This window comes from Amphiura filiformis, chromosome 1 (genome assembly GCF_039555335.1).
Source record: "Amphiura filiformis chromosome 1, Afil_fr2py, whole genome shotgun sequence".
Lineage (NCBI taxonomy): Eukaryota > Metazoa > Echinodermata > Ophiuroidea > Amphilepidida > Amphiuridae > Amphiura > Amphiura filiformis.
Genome location: NC_092628.1, coordinates 95,500,795 through 95,520,770, shown reverse-complemented (window position 1 = coordinate 95,520,770; position 19,976 = coordinate 95,500,795). Strand labels below are relative to the sequence as shown.

The 19,976-nt window shown below is 36.7% G+C and overlaps 2 protein-coding genes across 2 annotated transcripts in view; one reads left to right on the top strand and one right to left on the bottom strand.

The window, feature by feature from the left end:
- Positions 1-2,985: 2,985 nt before the first annotated feature.
- On the bottom strand, positions 2,986-7,961 carry LOC140158659 (protein FAM204A-like). The gene is made up of 5 exons (XM_072181836.1): positions 7,613-7,961; positions 5,913-6,033; positions 5,380-5,609; positions 4,972-5,118; positions 2,986-4,115 (listed from the first exon to the last, which is right to left on the bottom strand). The coding sequence occupies exons 1-5, from the start codon at positions 7,865-7,867 to the stop codon at positions 4,017-4,019; spliced, it is 852 nt and encodes a 283-aa protein (XP_072037937.1). The 5' UTR covers positions 7,868-7,961; the 3' UTR covers positions 2,986-4,016.
- Positions 7,962-13,754: 5,793 nt separating this feature from the next.
- The window catches only part of LOC140164618 (uncharacterized), a 34,569-nt gene continuing 28,347 nt past the window's right edge, over positions 13,755-19,976 (top strand). The window contains 3 exon segments of the mRNA XM_072187951.1: positions 13,755-13,894; positions 15,652-15,998; positions 16,001-16,165. Of these exon segments, the coding sequence (XP_072044052.1) occupies positions 15,797-15,998; positions 16,001-16,165 (367 nt within the window). The 5' untranslated portion in view covers positions 13,755-13,894; positions 15,652-15,796.

Genomic DNA, 19,976 nt, shown 5'->3' with positions numbered 1-19,976 from the left:
TATTTAATATTTGGGAATTTTAATGCACGAAAACCAAACAGAAACAAAATTAATAGTTGATGTGGTTGAGGAATAAAACCCACATATTTTTCTAAATTTTGACAACTGCAATTTATTCTATTCTTAAAATTATTAAATTACTTAGCATTGGACGAAAATGTGTCAAAATATAACAACTACGTTTCGCGATTCTAGGGTTTAGCCGATTTCCCGGGCAGATTTCAAATTAATACTGCTACCCGATCAGTAGCGTAGCCAGCGGTGGGGCAGGTGTGGTCGAGGGCCCCCCCCCCCTCCCTTCCCGACAAAAAATAAAAGAGAAACCCCTCAGGCTGACAAAAATTTAAAGAGAAAGTGCTCCTCTGACAAAAAATTAAAGAGAAAACCGAGAAAGCAATGGAAATGAAAAGGGGCACGGAGCCCGTTTCCCACCAAAGTCGCTCCGATCATGGGCCAAAATGGTGTAAAGTACCACATTTTGCGCGCTAAGCGCGAACATTGTCACAATAAAGTCCTTTTTTGGAAGCTCGAAGACTTTTAAAATGTACACTCTCTCTAAAAAGAGCCTTCGTTTTAGGGTGTTTTTCGTATGTAGTGACAATCAAGCCCAAAAACTTGTACTAAGACTAATATCAGTTTATGCCTCCTAATTTTTGGAAAAGATGTGTTTAATTCTTATAACCATTTAATGAAAGTAACAGAAAAAGGTGAAAATTAGAGCAAAATTGCGGCTAGTACTCAAGATTTTTAATGCTTAGACTTTTTCTTTTATCCCCAGTTTGGACTAAATGAATAATTAGAATTGAGCTATGTTTCATTTGGCAGAACTTGATAATACATATTTTTTAAAGGAAGTCTCCGGCAATCACAACATTATTCCTTATATGTTAGAAAAATAATTATCAAGCACGAATCACATGGTTTTATTTAAAACAAACTCATGGTGACCATAAAACGAATAAAACATCCGTTTCTCAACACGCGATATGCAAAATTCCCAGGCGCCGAGTGCAATGACGTCCCAGTAATACAATGAAGGCTGACGACAATTGAACACAAATAACCATTACGTCATCGCACTTAGACAATTTCGGCGCGGGAATTTTGAATATCGCGTGTTGAGAGCCGACTGTTTTTATTCGTTTTTAGAGTCAATATGAGTTTGTTTTAAATAAAACAATGTGATTCGTGCTTGATTTTTTTTTCCTAACATATAAGGCATACTGTTACGATTGCCGGAGTCCCCCTTTAATCCCCAAAAATTTAGTGCTGTATTTTTCTGGAATGGGGAGTAGATATATCTTTTTTTTTGTTTTCTATTTTCGTTTCTTTCCATCCTTTCCTTCTATTGTTTCCTTCTGTTGTACGGTCTATTGTTTCTTTCAAATTACATTTTTCTCTTTTTTTCATTTCTTTCATTTTTTCTTTCTTTTTGCCTGCTTTCTTTTTGTTGATTTCTTTCATTTGTTTTATTGTTTCGCTTCTTTATTTCTGTCTTTCATTTTTAAGCGATGATACAAGAAGCGCTGTGCCAACTAAAACGGCATCGAGTACCCACCAAACACAAAAACGTTTTAAACAGGCTATATTTTGGGTTTTGGTCAAAACTTTTTAAAGGCTCTGGTAACGTTTGTACAGTATTTTTGTGTGACAGGGGAGCACATCAGACATATCAAATTGTATTCTGAAAACGAGGACTGACCGTCTGATATCATATAATATTGATTTTTTGAAATTGGCGATATAATACAAATTTTATGACAAATTATTAAAAATTGACATGTTTGTTATTTTTACATATTTAACCATCCTCGAAGTATAATTTATAAATCTAATGATATGTACTTAAATTGTATGTAGCTGGTGGTAAAGCCGACGATCATTAGAAAATTTTGACATTTCGTATTGAAGATAAATATTTTTCCCGAAAAAGACCTCAATTTTTAGGTATTTTGGAGAAAAATACTAGATCTTCAATACGAAAGATCAAAATTTTCAAATGATCATCGCCTATTCCTTCCAGCTACATGCACGCTAAGAAAATATCATTAGAATTATGAATTTTACTTTTGAGGACTGTTAAATGTCAATAATATCAATTTTTATTAATTTGCCATAAAAGTTGCATTATATCGCGATTGTTTTTAAAATCCAAATTCGATAGTCTGATGTGCTCTCATCTCCCACAAAAATACTGTGCAAACGTTCATAATACTAGAGCCCTTAATAACATTAACATGTCGGGTTAAATAAAGGGCATGAAAAGGTTTTAAAACATTCTGTGTTAAAAACACTACACAAACATTTTTTAAATGTTGTCAAATATTTTTGAAAACATTTGTGCAAAATATCTTGTCAACATTTAAATAACATTCATTATGGTAGAATAATTGGCAGCAAGCTTGTTTAGGAATGTTATGAAAATAATGTACACCTATTATATACCAACAGAAAGATTTGAGCCAGGATTACCAACTCGATGTGGGGAACAAGACAAAGACTAAGATAAAAACTGACGCAGTGTATAAACCATGGAGGTGTATACTGACAGAGTGACACTGCACTACATCACTAGAAAAAATCCAAAACCACAGGGATAGTATACAAAACTTAACAGAAATACAAAAAAACCAAAAACATTTCGAACAGATAAATTGCCCCTCCTATTACTGTTGTTTAGAGTAAATTACACTCTCTTTTCAGTCATAAGAAAAAACTCACTCTGGACTAGAATCAAATTTCACCTGTTATATTTCACTCCACTGTATAGATCACTGTAGGTACTCTATTTTTGAGTGAAATGGCTTTAAGAAATTTCCTATCCTATATCCCATTAGTGTGATCAAAACTTTTTTGAATAATTCTGGATTTGCGAACTCATGTATTTTCTTGAACAGCCCAACCAAAACACCCAATATAACACAAAAATATTAACTGGATTAAGGAGTCAGAACCAAGCAAGGAAATAAGTCAAAACTTTGTGGATGCATTTTTCTCCTTTATTCACTTTAATCTGCAGAGAATTAAAACCAGAAAACCCAGACTGGACCACCATCTTAATACACGCATGGAGCAAAAAAATGGGGTTATTTGATTTCACTTAAGGCAATCGTTGTTGTCAGTGCAATATCGCACACTAGACTCGTGTGAGAGATGCACATGGTGCGAACTAAACTCTTCAGATGAGAAGAAGAATTGTTTTTGTTCATTTCTGTGCACCAACGGCAAGGACCCGAACACCCCCAATTTTACCTATAGCTGACTGTGCTTATTGTATGTGGTGGTGTGCAGGTTTCATAGGGTGTGCGGGTTTCTAATTCTGTGTAGTGGTAATGTCCTGGTAGTTCAAAAGCGGGGAAAAATAGTAGTATCATATTATATTTCTGTACAATATACAATAATTGTGTATTATGCAAATTATGTCAACAATACATGAACGTGAAAATGTATAAACCTCAGTTGCAAAATTATTTCTTTGACAAAGCACATAAATCACAATGCTTAGCATTGGTATTTAAATCATAGTAAACTTATCTCTTGATCTATCTAGCCTCTGGTTTCCATTTTTGACATAAAAAAAAAGATAAAAACAAAACATAAGGAATATTTTGCTAAAAAAAACACTTTTCAACTTTTGTGTATACCTCTGTCCACAAAACATACAATGCACTTGACCCTTTGTGTCAACATTATTATATCCCTAGTGTTAATATTGCACAAAATGCTATATGACAGCATCAATCAGTTCAATCTAAAGTTTGCATCCAAATCATGTGATTAGTCACATGTTTGAAGAGGTTCATCAGCTCTGTTAATTATCAGCCACAACCAGATGAAAAATGTGTTTTCTGCTGACAGTTTCGCCAGAAACCATCTGGCTTTCTCAAAGCGTTGATGATGTTATTAATCCTCTACATGGGGCGGGAACTTCAGGGAAAACCAAAACATCCGGTCAAGATTCCCACCTCAAGCAGATGGATCATTAACATCCAATGAACAAAAAAACGGCTGATTAGTCACATGTTTCCTTTCATCTGCCATCTTTCTTTGGGTTCAAATCCCCAGGCTAGTTTCCTTCTCTTTTTCTTGTTTGCTTCCCTCCGTTCATCCTGTTCCTGTAATGGTAAGACAGAATAAAAAACATACTGTAAGCTTCTTGTACCGGTATTTATTAAATTTGGTGTAAAATGATACATGCATGAACAAGTATATGTTTACATGTATAGTGCTTTTACTCTGATGTAAGTCTGTGATGTCAGTGAGCATTATGTTAGTATGCACTTAAATTTTGAGTGATCTGTACACAGATTTTTGAAGATTTAGCTGCCTCAACATATTGATGTCATTAATTGCGCTAGCCAAAGCATTATTGCAAAAGCTGACTTTGATGCATTATCTTCTATTCATACATACTCACGATATAACGACGTTTCTGATTGGATTTGCGCCCTTTTTTGCTGGTCATAAATACCGTTTATGACCAGTACGCAGGGCATAAACAAGCTGCGCCACGCAGCGTTGGAACCCAATTAACACGATCCACGATTTGCTAGTAGTGTTGCGTACATCGCCGCATGTCACGCGCCCATCTCACGCGGAGTTAAAAGATGACGCGTATCACGCGTTGACTCCCGGCCGTTGACCTCATGAGCCGAGCTGCTTCCTGCAAGTAGGCCTACTCATTTTCTTCCAATTTATGAAGGAAAACGGTATGGAAATGTTATTTAAACTTGTAAACCCTTATTATTTTCATCTGTATTGAATTGCTAAGAATGTTGGGTATGTATGAGAGGGTTCATTCATAGGATTCGGGCATGATCGCTGTTTATGCCCTCGGCTCGCATACTCGGGCATAAACAGCGATCATGCCCGAAATCCTATGAATGAACCCCTAATGGAGGTGAAATTATACACAGGTGGCTTTCCAAGTGATAAAGTGAAAAAATAATTTTAAAATCATTACACACTTACATGTTTCCATGCCAAATAATCTCTTGCATTAGCTGCTTTAGCAATCTTACATGCTAGTTCTCTCTTTGATAAGTCGTCACTGATTTCTTCTGCTTTTTCAAAATATCCTGCTGCTACAGCTTCATCTAGTTTCTTTTCCATCCCACTCTGAAACATATTACACAACACCGTAACAATTAATAACAAATTCTCACACATGACATATATATTTTGTTGTTTACATGCTAGTGTAAATTCACATGGTGCTTATCCATTGAAGAGCTCATGTGTGAGTTATACAAAATTTATGTACAGCCCACTTTGACCATTATTGCTTGGGCCAACAATCTCAATACTAGTGGGTACACTGCAATACAGCAACAGAAGGTTTGATATAATAGTACAAAGCTTTGTTAAAAGGAGACATACCTTCGGAGCATATTTTCCATGGTCTACTCCTTTCAAATGCTCATTGACATTTAGATACTTCTTTAATGTACCCCAGTGTTCCTGCTGCTGTTGTTTTGATGATGTACTGCTCTCAGATGATGGCTCTGAATTGCACAAAACCTCTTGGCTTTCTTCTTTGCTACCACTTTGTATCTTGGCTGTTTTACTGTCAGTTTGGTCACAGTGGCTTCTTGAACTCTGACCATCACCTGTGTATTAAATCAACATGGAACCAATGAAATTCAAGTTTTAAATATTTTATTTTCAGGAGTAGCAGTACAGTTATGGTATAGTTGATGGGCAAAATATATTATTTAACATAAATTTGTACTGTACCTGTCTCATTCAGAGTTCAAAGAATATGTGAGGGCAATTTACTCTGATATTTTAAAAAACAGCCCAGAATGAGCAGCACTCACTCAATGGAGTGGGGCAATTTTTGTGAAGAAAATTGACAAAATGGATGAGAGCACATTCAGCTTGAAGAAAATAATCATCAATACCACTGGTACCTTGTAAATGTAGAGGAGATTTCCTTCGCTTTCTTCTTCTCCTCTTCTTATACCTGCTGGACTTTGTTACATATGTCACCCACTTGGTTTCACTGCGACGCTTCTGGAGAGATTGAAATTTCTGAAGAAAAAGGTTAGAAGAATAAAAAATGTTCTGAAGAGAGATGATAATTTAAGGAATGACAGTTACTTACTGTCCATGTGTCATGATGAACTGGGTCACCCAATACAATGTAGGGTGCTGTTGTCTCATTTTGAAGTAAAAAATGACTCTAATATTTGTAACAAGTAAACAACTTTATAGTCTGTTTGCATTCATTTTAAAGCCTTGAAAGTTCTCCTTTATTTGATACCAAAATTACTGTTCTGAGATTAAAATAAAAAAGTGAGTAATAAAATAAACAAAGATGCAGGGTGGTGCAATTGGGATACGGTTCGCATGTATGCTATAAGTCTGTGGGAGAAAATGTTCACCCAGATCATCATGGCTTAGGGACCGTTCACAAACACTTGTAAGGGGGGGCCTGATGCAAAAACATTTCATCTTGAAAATTTTTCGGGCCCCCCTTTACAGACCTAAAAAATTTCAGGGCCCCCTTTTTTGACATGAAAATTATGGGTCAACCCCATAGAAAAGCATATAAACTAAATTTTCCCAGGAAAATTAGTGGTGCATCAGCCCCCCCCCTAACAAGTTTTTGTGAACGGACCCTTATCTATATATATGTGACCTGCTCTGACAAAACCAGGAACAAATTTCACATTTTTTGGGATTTCATGGTTTTAATAAAAATGTAAGCACTAGAGACAATATCACAATAAGCTTCAAAATGATACCAAAATTATATATAAATAGCATCATTCAAAACATTTCAAGATGGATAATTTTGTAAATGATACCTTAATATTTTTGCCAAAATGTTATTCTTAGCTCTAGTATAGAGCCTCTGCCAATGCCCAATAGCACAAGTAATTATGAGGTCTGACTATACCATGTACAAGCAATCTGAGTTCTGACTCGGCGCTACGCGCCTCGATGTCGGCGCTATGCGCCTCTTCACACCTCGGCGCTGCGCGCCTCTACTGTTGGACATCGCGATCCGAGGGAACTGACCAAGTTCTATGTTATTCTGAGTAATGGGCCAATTAGTTTTAAAGGTATCAAAATGTGCAGAGCAAATTGAAGAATGTTAGTTTTTTTTCAGAAATTGCTTCTTAATTATTTAATACATTTACAAACAACTGGCTCTATTATTTTGCTAATAATAATTTACCTTTCTCGATTATTAACTTTTGGTGCTGAATTAATTCAAAGCAATAATTATTGACAGCAATGAACGTTTTAAGAATGTATTTTGTGGCATTTAGAATATTTTAATTATTGTCGCTGTGAAAATTATGAATGCAAAAGCGACGAGCGATGCATCGCAAAATTTGGCGATTGCCCATCACTTTCCAAAGGTGGTGCATCGCAATCGCTCGGCGATCAAGTATAGATTCAGCTTTAATGATGAATGGGTCAACAGTCTTGTTGTCATGACCGTTGATCAGCGAATCAGCATGATTGTTTATTACTTTTGCATTCATGCTTGACACACATCACATACATGTACCACGCCCACGGAATAATTAAAAACTTTACTTCATAATAAATATATTTGATAAATAGTATAAGTATTTATATTAAAAACAAAGCATACCTCCCAATTTTGATGGGACGTCCCAGCCGGTGGCATACATTCTGACACATCATTTGTATCCAAATCTAACCGCGGTAATGCCTGATGTTCTTTCTCCGCATCACTTGGTACATGTAGTGTTGGGTTCACATTATCTGCACTGTTTAAGCTTACTTCATTTTGGTCACCATCTGCGCCTGATTCTGAACGTGATATATCCGATTCTGAATCGCTGCTTACTTCGGAATCATGGAGTCCAGGTACTACAGAAAACATGTTACCTTACTAACTTAGTAACTTAAATCATTTTCGTGATGAAACGGAGAATTAATAACATCAGATTTGTAATACAGCTTAATACACGATTTCAACTTTGTGTTTACGTTTAGCAACAACATGTCAGGTCAAAGGTCGGGTCGATTTTGCATGTACATGTACAGCTTCATGGATTCCAGTTGTACAGGGTGTCCCAGAATGATCTATACCGGGAGAGATGAATTTTTTTAGGTATGAAAATTACTTTATTTAATCTACGATTTGCATATATTTAGCTTTCTTAGGAATTTTAGAAATTAGACGTTTTCAATAGAAGTTACAGGATATTGCCCCGGGATATTGCGTAAAAATGGTGCCAAGGGGGCTGGCATTTCCTTCGGAAGGGGGGAGGGGTCCCAAACATACTGGGGGGTTCATACATTTTTGGAAAGAAAAATAGGGGGGTCTTAAAAATTTTGATGACCAAAATGTAGGGAGTCACAAGATGACCATAGATCCCGTGTGTTTATTTTATTCAAAAACACTGATTTCAATAGAATTTTAGCAGGGGTAAGGTACCGTAAAATGGGGTAACTTCGGTCAGCAGGGTAACTTTGGTCGGTCAAATTTTTTTTTTAAATGGTCATATTTTCGTAGGCCTACAGCAATATTGTTTTTAGTCATATTTGGTGTCAATTTGTTAAGAAATATATTTGGAAGAAATAATAGTCGCTTATGTCCAATTTCCTCGAAATTTACGAAAAAATCGTGAATTTTGACCAAAAATTAGCATTTTTTTACATTTTTTTTTCAGAAAAATAAAACTCGATATTTGTGAGCAAGAATATGTGCTTGATTAATTTTGAAAGGGGTCAAATGTCACATTTCTTCATGGAATGTAATACTCTGACCAAAGTTGCCCCAAATGCGGGGTTACTTTGGTCAGGCTATTTTTAACCCCTAGGGCACCCTTACAAAATTATTAAAAATCTTTTTCAACTTCAAGGTGTAGAAGGAACCCTAATGTCATAAAAAAGAGATAGTTAGAAAGATTATTGGTTTTGTTTAGAAGCAGTGGTTTAAAAACTCTGAAAAGTGCCCAAAGTTACCCCATTTTACGGTATATCGGTGATGGGGGGGGGGGGTCGACCCACCCCCTATTTCGGCAATTTTATTGACGCTAAACTTTTGTAAATTTGGGACCCTCCTTCCGAAGAAAATGCCAGCCCCCCCAAGTCTTATGACAAAGCGACCTATTTTGAAAACCTGCAAAATTAATAACCGTTGACCACAAATTTGTTTGGAAAATGTTATGACAGGTAAATTTGTTGTGTCCTGTTCTTACTTCTAATAAAATTTGATATGTATAGATTATATATGATGTTACAAAGCATCCTGGTAATCCCACTCTACGCAACGGAGAAGATTCAAATCAAGTTCAAGTTCAAGTTTATTTCACCATCATCAATTATCATTTATTTACTGCGGAGGATCCTTGAGGAAGTTATATCCTCGATCTGATATTTTTGGGTAAAAATTGTGGTAAAAATCATAATTATAAAAAGTATGTTTTTACCATAATTATCTGTAGTCATCTTACTATAAATAGGGAAATGTTGTGTGTGTGTGTGTATGTATGTGGTTTATGTAAAAGGCTCCGTCAGTTTCGATCCACATGTCGCCAAATTCATACGGGAGATCGAGGAATATACGGGAAATTGCCTCGACTTTATTTGGTTGAAATCGGTCAAGAATTGGCTGCAAAAACAGTGAAAATATGGGTAAAAACGAGGGTTTTGTTATGAAAATCAGTTACCAGCCTGCGCGTCATTGCAGCTGGCAGGCAGCGCGTCGGCACGCGAGCGTATTGCGCACTACGCCAATGCGCGCGTAAACGGCGCAGAGCCACGCGACTTGCGAGCCAGAGACCAGTGGACATGATAATACAGAAAGAAGGAAAAATAAATAAACATTAAAGGACAAAAAGGTACATGGACGGGTCACGGGATTATGATAAAGATGAACACGGCCGCATACACGCTCTGAGAGGACGTATACGGGAAAAATATGTGTGTTGTATAAACAAAATGAAGCGGTAGACCTATACTATAAAGAAAAATGAAATTAAAATGACAAAAGAGGTACGAGTAATTAGGCCAACGGGTTAAATTAACTAAATGAAACGGGAACGAAACAAAGAAGGAAAGAAACTAATCAGGAAATGTAAGAAAAAAGAAGCTATAATAATGATAACAGAATTAAATAAAAAACATGGAAACGGGAAATCACAAGCAGCAAAAAAAAAATGAAGCTAAAAGGGAAATGTAACAAATAACAGATTTAGAAAAAAATGGGAACGGGTTTAAATAAATAAATAACATGGAAACGGAAAATCAAAATGTATCTTTTCGATGATTCTACCTGTCCAGTAATTCTTCCTGTTATAGTGAACGCTCCCATTTACTCATCTAGCGGGGACATTAAACCATCTGAGGTTCATTTTTGCAAAAATTAATGGTAACTAACATAAAAAACTGTCGTGTTGCTATGCAAAATCGCATGCAGTGGCATTGTGGGTAATAAGGACAACGTGAACCGCGTAATAATATTTCCATTACAAAACCATACGCAGAGCAATATTGCCCTGTTTTCTGCCAACTGCGAGGTGGCCAAGAAATGATTCAGGCTATCTAAATGCACAACATCGCGTACTTTAAGAATAATCTTACGAGCTTTTCGCCCCTACGCAGAGCTACGCACCCCATTTTCCGCCACTGCACCGAAGTTGGCAGCCAAGAGATTAAGGCTACGTCGCGTGAATTTTATTATTTATTCTAGGCCTATGAATCTTCGTTTAGTTTTACAGCCAAATTCATACGGGAGAATATACGGGGAAAGCATTGCACTTTATTTGGTTCAAAACGGTCAAGACCAAGAATTGGCCTCAAAATCAGTGAAAATAGGCCTATGGTTAAAACCGGGTTTTTTCCCGGGATTTTTTGTTGTCAAAACTCAGTGGTAGCGCGTACCGTAACTAACTGTCAGCAGCGCGTTGGCGTTAGTACGTCGGCGTACTGAGAAATGATTGGCTGCAAAAACAGTGAAAATATGGGTAAAAACGAGGGTTTTGTTATGAAAATCAGTTACCAGCCTGCGCGTCATTGCAGCTGGCAGGCAGCGCGTCGGCACGCGAGCGTATTGCGCACTACGCCAATGCGCGCGTAAACGGCGCAGAGCCACGCGACTTGCGAGCCAGAGACCAGTGGACATGATAATACAGAAAGAAGGATAAATAGAAAAAAAAGGACAAAAGGTACATGGACGGGTCACGGGATTATGATAAAGATGAACACGGCCGCATACACGCTCTGAGAGGACGTATACGGGAAAAATATGTGTGTTGTATAAACAAAATGAAGCGGTAGACCTATACTGTAAAGAAAAATGAAATTAAAATGACAAAAGAGGTACGAGTAATTAGGCCAACGGGTTAAATTAACTAAATGAAACGGGAACGAAACAAAGAAGGAAAGAAACTAATCAGGAAATGTAAGAAAAAGAAGCTATAATAATGATAACAGAATTAAATAAAAAACATGGAAACGGGAAATCACAAGCAGCAAATAAAAAATGAAGCTAAAAGGAAATGTAACAAATAACAGATTTAGAAAAAAATGGGAACGGGTTTAAATAAATAAATAACATGGAAACGGAAAATCAAAATGTATCTTTTCGATGATTCTACCTGTCCAGTAATTCTTCCTGTTATAGTGAACGCTCCCATTTACTCATCTAGCGGGGACATTAAACCATCTGAGGTTCATTTTTGCAAAAATTAATGGTAACTAAGAGAATAACATAAAAAACTGTCGTGTTGCTATGCAAAATCGCATGCAGTGGCATTGTGGGTAATAAGGACAACGTGAACCGCGTAATAATATTTCCATTACAAAACCATACGCAGAGCAATATTGCCCTGTTTTCTGCCAACTGCGAGGTGGCCAAGAAATGATTCAGGCTATCTAAATGCACAACATCGCGTACTTTAAGAATAATCTTACGAGCTTTTCGCCCCTACGCAGAGCTACGCACCCCATTTTCCGCCACTGCACCGAAGTTGGCAGCCAAGAGATTAAGGCTACGTCGCGTGAATTTTATTATTTATTCTAGGCCTATGAATCTTCGTTTAGTTTTACAGCCAAATTCATACGGGAGAATATACGGGAAAGCATTGCACTTTATTTGGTTCAAAACGGTCAAGACCAAGAATTGGCCTCAAAATCAGTGAAAATATGGTTAAAACCGGGTTTTTTCCCGGGATTTTTTTGTTGTCAAAACTCAGTGGTAGCGCGTACCGTAACTAACTGTCAGCAGCGCGTTGGCGTTAGTACGTCGGCGTACTGAGAAATGTGACGCGCACAGACGGGGTGCATAATATGCACAGACCAACTTTTCGTGCCAGAGAAATTGAAAAGAAAAGACAGGAAGACAAAACTGAAAAGGAAGGCCTATGGATGGGTCGGGTTGTGGATTATATGCATGGTACTGGATTCGGTTAAGAGATTACCCGCCAAGATGATAAAAAATCGTGAGGATACGAGAGGAAGGAAGGAAGCTAAAAATGAAAGAATCAATCAATCAATCAATCAATCAATCAATCAATCAATCTATAAATAAATAAATAAATAAATAAATAAATAAATAAATAAATAAATAATTAATTAAATACGCAAGGAATGTATTTATAAAGCTGGGCCTATTTTAGAAAACCTAAAATCATAAATAATAACGTAATGTTTCAACAGTAGGGTTTAAACACAAATTAGGCATACTGGCAAATATAGCTATTTTGCTGGACAATACTTCCTGGTGCGGATGGTCGAATAAATACTATCTCAGCACATATGACATTCGTCCCCATTGCTCTAAATGGATTGATTCAAAAAAGTTTATAGTACCCGACGTTCTATGGCTTTTTATAAAAATATCGCGGGAAAAGACCAAAATTGAAAAGAAATGGGGCTTTAAATTGAACTTAAGAATTTGAAAAGTATAAATCATGTTAGGTCTAAGGCTGTGCTAACACATTTCTTTCATGACTTTGACCACAATGTTTTATTTTTTCAAATATCTTAAAAATTCAAGAATCTAAGCTAATTGAACAGACAGTAGGTACCGGTATCCATGCGGCCATATCTCGGGCCCTCCGAAAGTGATCCGATTCCCACCAAATTTGGACTGTGGATGTTTTTCATCATGCTTCACCGATACATGGTATTCAGAACGCTGAAATAAAAAAAAAAAAAGTTTTCTGTGACGTCATCACTTCGGTACTCTATAGGCCTACTCCAAAATGATAAATCTAAAAAAAATAAAAATAAATAAAAAAAACAGAACCCTCAATGCGCCCTCTTTTCTATCCTATTTTTGAAAAGTTTTGGTAGGCCTATGTAAAGAAACAACTTTAATCGTTAGCTTTATTCCAAAGCAATTATTTGGATCAATGATAAACTTATTTTTTCACCAAAAGGTGATGAAAACAGTACTTCAAGAATATTTTCTCAAAACGAAATCTACGCTACAGCCGGGCGCTACAGCCGTCACCCCAGGCCCTGTCTCCTGTCTCCTTCTTTCCTCTGTTCTGCTCTGTTCCTGCTTTCCATCCATACCCCTCTTCTCCCTCTTTCCTCTATCCCTTTTATCTGTCCCTCTGACTAGACTTGACTTAGTTGATTTGACATCTGTCAGGCTGACTGACATTTTTAGACCATTCAGACTTCCGCCTGGATCAGACTCGGACACTACCCTCCTGGAGTCCATGGAACAATCTTTAAGAGCGCCACCACCATGGGCGATACCACCTGTTGCTCCAAATCAATCAATTATCAGAAAGTGAAAACGAACGACTACAAACAACATTGATCAACACATCATAGTGCATCAGAATCGATTAGCGTAAATTGAGGATGTGAACTGCGTTTGACATCCGTGAAATTTGGATGCAGATTTCACACGTTATCTAGAATGTCTATTTGTAACAAATTGCAGGTGAGTGTGTATATGTTTCGGTTATTGCAAGTGAAATAATTTGATGGTATTTAGTTACAGCGATTGCTTAGAAAATGAAGCTGAAAATGAAGTAAGTAATCGGCGGAAAATAGCGTCCGTGGTTACGGTGAATATTCGTTACGGTCATGGTAGTCGAATTCGGAACCTTTACTGGCATGTAAATAAACCTATATTTAGATGCTTTGGGGGTATCCTTCATGCGCGTATTTGGGGGGGGCTTTGGGGCGCCAGCCCCGGGGTCAAAGTAGGGGCGGCAAAAACGAAGGGCGGCGGAAGAAGAAGGGCGGCAAAATCCTTTTTTTCGACCGTGAAAAAATTGGGTCAACCTTTTCGGGCTGTTAAGGAAGGGGCGGCAAAATTGTTTCTTCTTCAGCCCCCCGGGGTTGGGGCGGCCACGGTACGCTACTGTGGACCTTGGTACTCACTGGTATTTAAATCAAATCTCACTTTTGCAATCTTTAACTGGCTTACCATACTCCTATAATGTTATTATGCTGTTGGTATTTAGGCCTAAAGACCAAGTAAAAAAAAACGTGTTTCACGTTCAGATTTTTGAAAAAAAGGAGGAAGATGCCTTCTATTTTTTATCGCAAAATCGGTGTAAATACCCATACGTAGAGCTCTTTTAGCGTATAAAAAGTCTGGAAAAAGGAGCCTTTTTTATTTTGTTGTTCTGAGCGGTAAGCCCCTTGGCCCTCTAATGATCACAAGACCTTCGAAAAGTGTTTCTTGTATTTTATTAGCAAGGCTATAGAAAGCATATCTCAACTTCCTAGATATATTTTTTGAATTTCAAAAACAAAAATATAATTGAAGAAACCTCAAAAAAGGAAGTGGAACACATGAAACATGTTTTTTTTTTATTTGGCCTAATGTGTGCTGTATTTGATGTGCTGGAGTACATTAGCATGAAAAAAATTAATCAAGGCCAAATCAAACAAAATGGTTATACACTACTGCAGGAGCAAATGGAAAAAAGGCAAAGTGGGTTTTTGGTAGTGTATTTTGGGCCACTTTCCAGGCTGAATTTTTTTTAAATTAATCTGACTGTAAAAAAAAGGAAATCATCAAAAACAAAACTGCTGCGCTAAAATGCAAGTTTAAAAAAATTGGGAATTCAGGAAGCACATTCCTGGGAAATGTTGATGTCTGAATGGAGGGAAATTTTACTAATGAAGAACAAAGCCATAGGTTGGTTGGTACGATCTTATAATATGAAATTGGTTAATTTTTTTTAAACCTGATTTTTTTGCATATATATTTGTAATATTTACGCATGTCCCAACTTGCACCTAAATGGAATCGGCTAAATGTGTTGTCTTGACTTTGTAGGTCAACAGAGCAAAGTTCAACATATTATCACAATTTAAAAATTATGATAATATGTCCTCCCATAGAACAGCATGTTAAATGGCCAAAATAACCAGTGGGGTTTCTTTCACTTTACCTTGTTATTTCAACTTAAAATGGACAGCAACCCTTCCCGACAGTTATTACTAATATTATTTCAACATTTTGAATAAAAAATAATAAAATTAAAATTTGACAGAAATCGTACATTAAGGCTTTAACAATGGTTGGAAACTTTGTTTCCCGAGAAATAGTCATTTTTTCCAGGCCTGGCTATGTGCAGGGTCTCCTGAGTGAGACCAACCTTTTTATCTGGAGTAGTTTTCCATAAATGTTTTATTTACTTGTCTTTGTTAAATATATTTAATTTTTCATTTATCTTACAGCTTTGATTCAGACATGTACCGGTACTTCTGTAAACATTTGCAAACCAGTCTGCAAGATCACATTCAGAAAAATCCAATATCAGACAATGTAGATGTTTCAAATTTATAAGTTGTAAGGAGTGCTCTCTGCATCATTATCATCATCATGTTTGCATTAACACCAGAAGAGCAACGATGGAATCTGGAGGAGTTCCGTCGAAAGTCCAAGATCCTCCTTACCAATCAAGAGCGTGATTATCTTCACGATATTCTGAAGCAGTACCAGACATATCGCGATGTGCAAAGATTAATGGTATGTCTATGCAGTGCTTTGGATACCCCTCGAAAACTGGATCTACTACGTGAAATTGAAATCTCATCCCTTTGTCCCATCTGCCTGTTTTTGATCGTTTGGCACCGTACTCTAGAATGATGCATCCATACTATCCTGTTGGGATTATATCTGATGAGAAACCATCTACTGGAAGGAGGAGGACTGGTGATGATCCAAGGAATGTGCATAACAGACATGAAGGTTAGTTTTTTGCCATAAAAATTTTGCCACACCCGAACATTTCCCTGCAAAATGTTCCCCTTCCCTTTGCAATGTTGACATGGACTAGACTAGATGCATTTTCATCTTGCTCCCGAATGATGGGAGGCTGGGGGTTGGAAGGAAATGATGCAGTTTCAAAAGTTTATACCCTTAACCATGATGATTTGCTCTGCAGCATGGATAGTTTAACAAATTACATAGGTTTACGTGTAGGTATTGCAACAAATTTGGACATTTGTAGATTGTAGTTTGTCTGATTAGAGGTTGTCAGCCTTTCGCTATCTTGTGGGTACAAATGATCTGGGTGTTCATGCGTTGGACACTACGCGCAGGGCGCAGCTTGCCACACAGCTGTTATCGCACATCAACACGGTGATTTTGCCGCTGACACATGGAGATCAAACGACCATCACAGCGTGTACCCACAAGATGGCGGCATATGACGTCACGCTGACAGCCTCTATACATACATGTGTTACAGTGGCGTGTCCGGGGGGGGAGGGGCTTTGGGGGCTGGAGCCTCTGTACCATCATAAAAAAATTCAGAATTTTCTTGTGTGCGATACCCTTCCAGTTAGGTGCAGGTTGTGGGGCATAGGTCCCAGCAAACACAAAAGATTAAAAAAAATGTTATAATTTTATTTTGGGTTTTGGTTTTAGTAAAATTTTAATAAAATTAAATGTTGAGTGTATAAAGGTCATGAAAACATTTTAAAATGTTTTTGTATGAAAATACACTACAACATTTTAAAGATCTTGTCAAAATGTTATAGAAGTTTTCTAAACCTGACATTTAAAAAATGTTTTCTGGCAACCTTTTCTGACCTTAATGTCGAAAATGTTTTGTGTTTGCTGGTGTGTACATTGTAACTTGCGTGGGAGATATCTGCAAAATACTGGTGAACAACATATCAGTAAACATACCATTCATTATGTCGAATAGCAATGTAAGCAGTGATTTTTGATTTATTGGACATGCAAGATGCATATTTACATTTAAAATTATTGAAAATTTTTGCTCATCATTATGTGAATGCAAATTAGGAGTCATGCTACCGGTATATATTATTCTATTTACACTTCTATACCCAGGTTCTATACCAGGTATAGGAACACATGGCCAATCAGGGCAGTTTCTGCCAAATATATAGGCCCCTAATATTATGCTTTGTTTTTCCTCATAATATTGAAAATAGATGAATTATCATAGATGTACAGTAGCTTACAGTATTAACAAGTGTGTTTCATTTACATGTTGAATTTACTCATAGTATAGCAGCTGTTATGCAATAACACTTGACTAGTTTTAGATATGTACAGTAATTATTTGTTCTTTGCCTTAATTCTTTTGATTTATGAAAATATGCATTCAAACTTCACTTGTAAAACCAAGGGCTTAGGCAGCCAGCCGTGTAGGGAGTGTTTTACACACCCAAATTTGTACCCAGTTTTTGCCCACATGGCCTATACTTTGTGCACAAATCTTAAATTTACACACCCAGTTTTTTTGAATTTACACACCCAAACCTTCAAATCCTGCCTAATACCCTGTGTAAAACCTTCTCTTACTTCAAGAAGCTGCTCTGCTTCGTCCCCAAAACTATTTACATACATAGTGTACATGTTGGACAGAAGTAGTATACTCACTGATTATTTGCATTGTGACAAGTTCTTTGTTCGCAATCAAAGCTAGAGGTGCAACAACCTCCTGTTTTAGTTTACTTAGGCCTAGGTTTTAATGCATATAAATTGAGACTATTTTGATCTCTGTTTTAACAATTGATTCATCACACTTCCATCAGAATAGCGCAATGTTGAATGCTGCAGCAGCATTCCAATTTAGGGTTGTTTTTATTTTGTGTTTCCATGATCAAGAATATGATTCTGTATGTAGCATATGTCTTCTCTTCCTCACATCTCCTCTTTTCTTTGCTTCTCTTCACTCTTGAACATTCTAACCTTTGTCCCCTATACCTCATTTCACCTCTCCCGGTCTTGTCTCTGTCTCCCCTCCTCTGCTGTCCTGTAACAGGATATAATTAATGTTATGCATTTTAAAACAAAATAAAACATTGTAGCTTTGAAATGTGTGTTGAGTATTTTCTCTATCTCTCCAAATTTCTTTAAAACTTTTGAAAACTTTGTATATTAGAGTGATGGGTCCATTTAAAAAAAATCTCAGCAGCACACCCCCACTACCCAAACAAAACTTGAGTACCACCCCACCCCTACCACCCCTGTAAATGAAACTAATGTTTGATTGACAAATGACTTATAGAAATTACACAATGATGATGAAGGCGGAATAAGATGCTCCATACTAGTTGAAAGTTAAGTTATTACGTCAATCATTTGTTTTTGTGATGTCATTGTCATTAATCAATGTTTAAAATTAACAAAGGAAACAAATCCAGTTTGATTTTCTTGTTGCTCAAATCATTCAAATCAATAGTCTTAAAACCTCATCAATAGTTGAATTCATCATCAGTTATTGAAATTAGTTATATAAGCTTCTGAATCACCTGTTACAAAGTTAAGAGCAGTGGCGTAGATTTCTTTTTGACATGGTTGGTGCACTCAACTTAAATTTTGGTAGAGGTGTGCAGCGCCGAGAACTTAGGAGAGAGTGCCTGTCACAGTCCCCTACCCACGGAACAAGTGCTAACTGAGAAGTGATTTTTAGGCAAAATAGGGGTTTCTAAACTGAAATTTCAACACTATTTTTTAGTCTAAAATTAGGCCAAATTATAGGCAGCTATAGGCTGTGGAGCCTAAAAGTTTTTAAACTTTGAGCTAAAGAGCTACTTGTTAGAGTTTAAGGCTAAATAACTGGAGCATGCACATGGGCCCTAAAATGGGGGTCTTCACCTGAAAAAGGGACCCTTGGCTGCTAGCGTTGCACATATACCTATACCAGCTTCAACCTTGACAAGTGGATGAGTCTGTTGTTCTTGTGCTGCTAAAGTTTAGGTAATTTTTGAAACACCTTGTATCACCACACAAATTGCTCAATGAAATGAAATGAGTGTGCGTTTATATTGTGAGTTTGTAGAGGACAAATTCATTTTGAACATTTTCAGAATTCATATCATAGTTATGATAATTTATAAAATTATATATTTCGTTATTAATATATTCCTATATACTGTCATGTGGGGTAAATAATCTTTTATGTTAACATTTAAGGGCATTTAACTAGCTCCTGTGGTATACTAAACAAACTGTACAAAGCAGAACATGATCAATTGGTGATAACAATTGGTTTTATTTCCATAAAATGTGTTATTATTGTGTGAAGCTAGCTGAAAAGGTATTTTTCATACCCAGTTTCCATAAAAGAACATTGTAACTCAATTACTTCTTGTGTAAATATAAAGCCTTTATTTTGTTCACAGGAGCAATATAAACTGTCAATTTTTAAACCCCACTTGGCTGCAAGCTAAGAGAATATATTGATTATATACCATTTATATTGAATTATGATAGCCTGGGTTTGGCTAAAAGCCATATATTGATTACCCTGTGAGACAAAACATTTGCTTACCTCAGAAGAAATAGAAAAGATGCTGTTATTAGAGGGTTACCAAACCCCTGATTTGGCAGCCCAATTGGGTGTCTTTTGAAGATGTTCACCACATTGGGTGACTTCATGACATTGACCGCCATCCATCATATTCGGTGTTCTTGTCATAAAATCCATTTTAATAAAGAGAAAATTTGGGAGATTTCTTTGGGTTATTTGTCCAACATTTTGGGATGAAATATTATAAGAAGTGCAGTACTGCTGGAC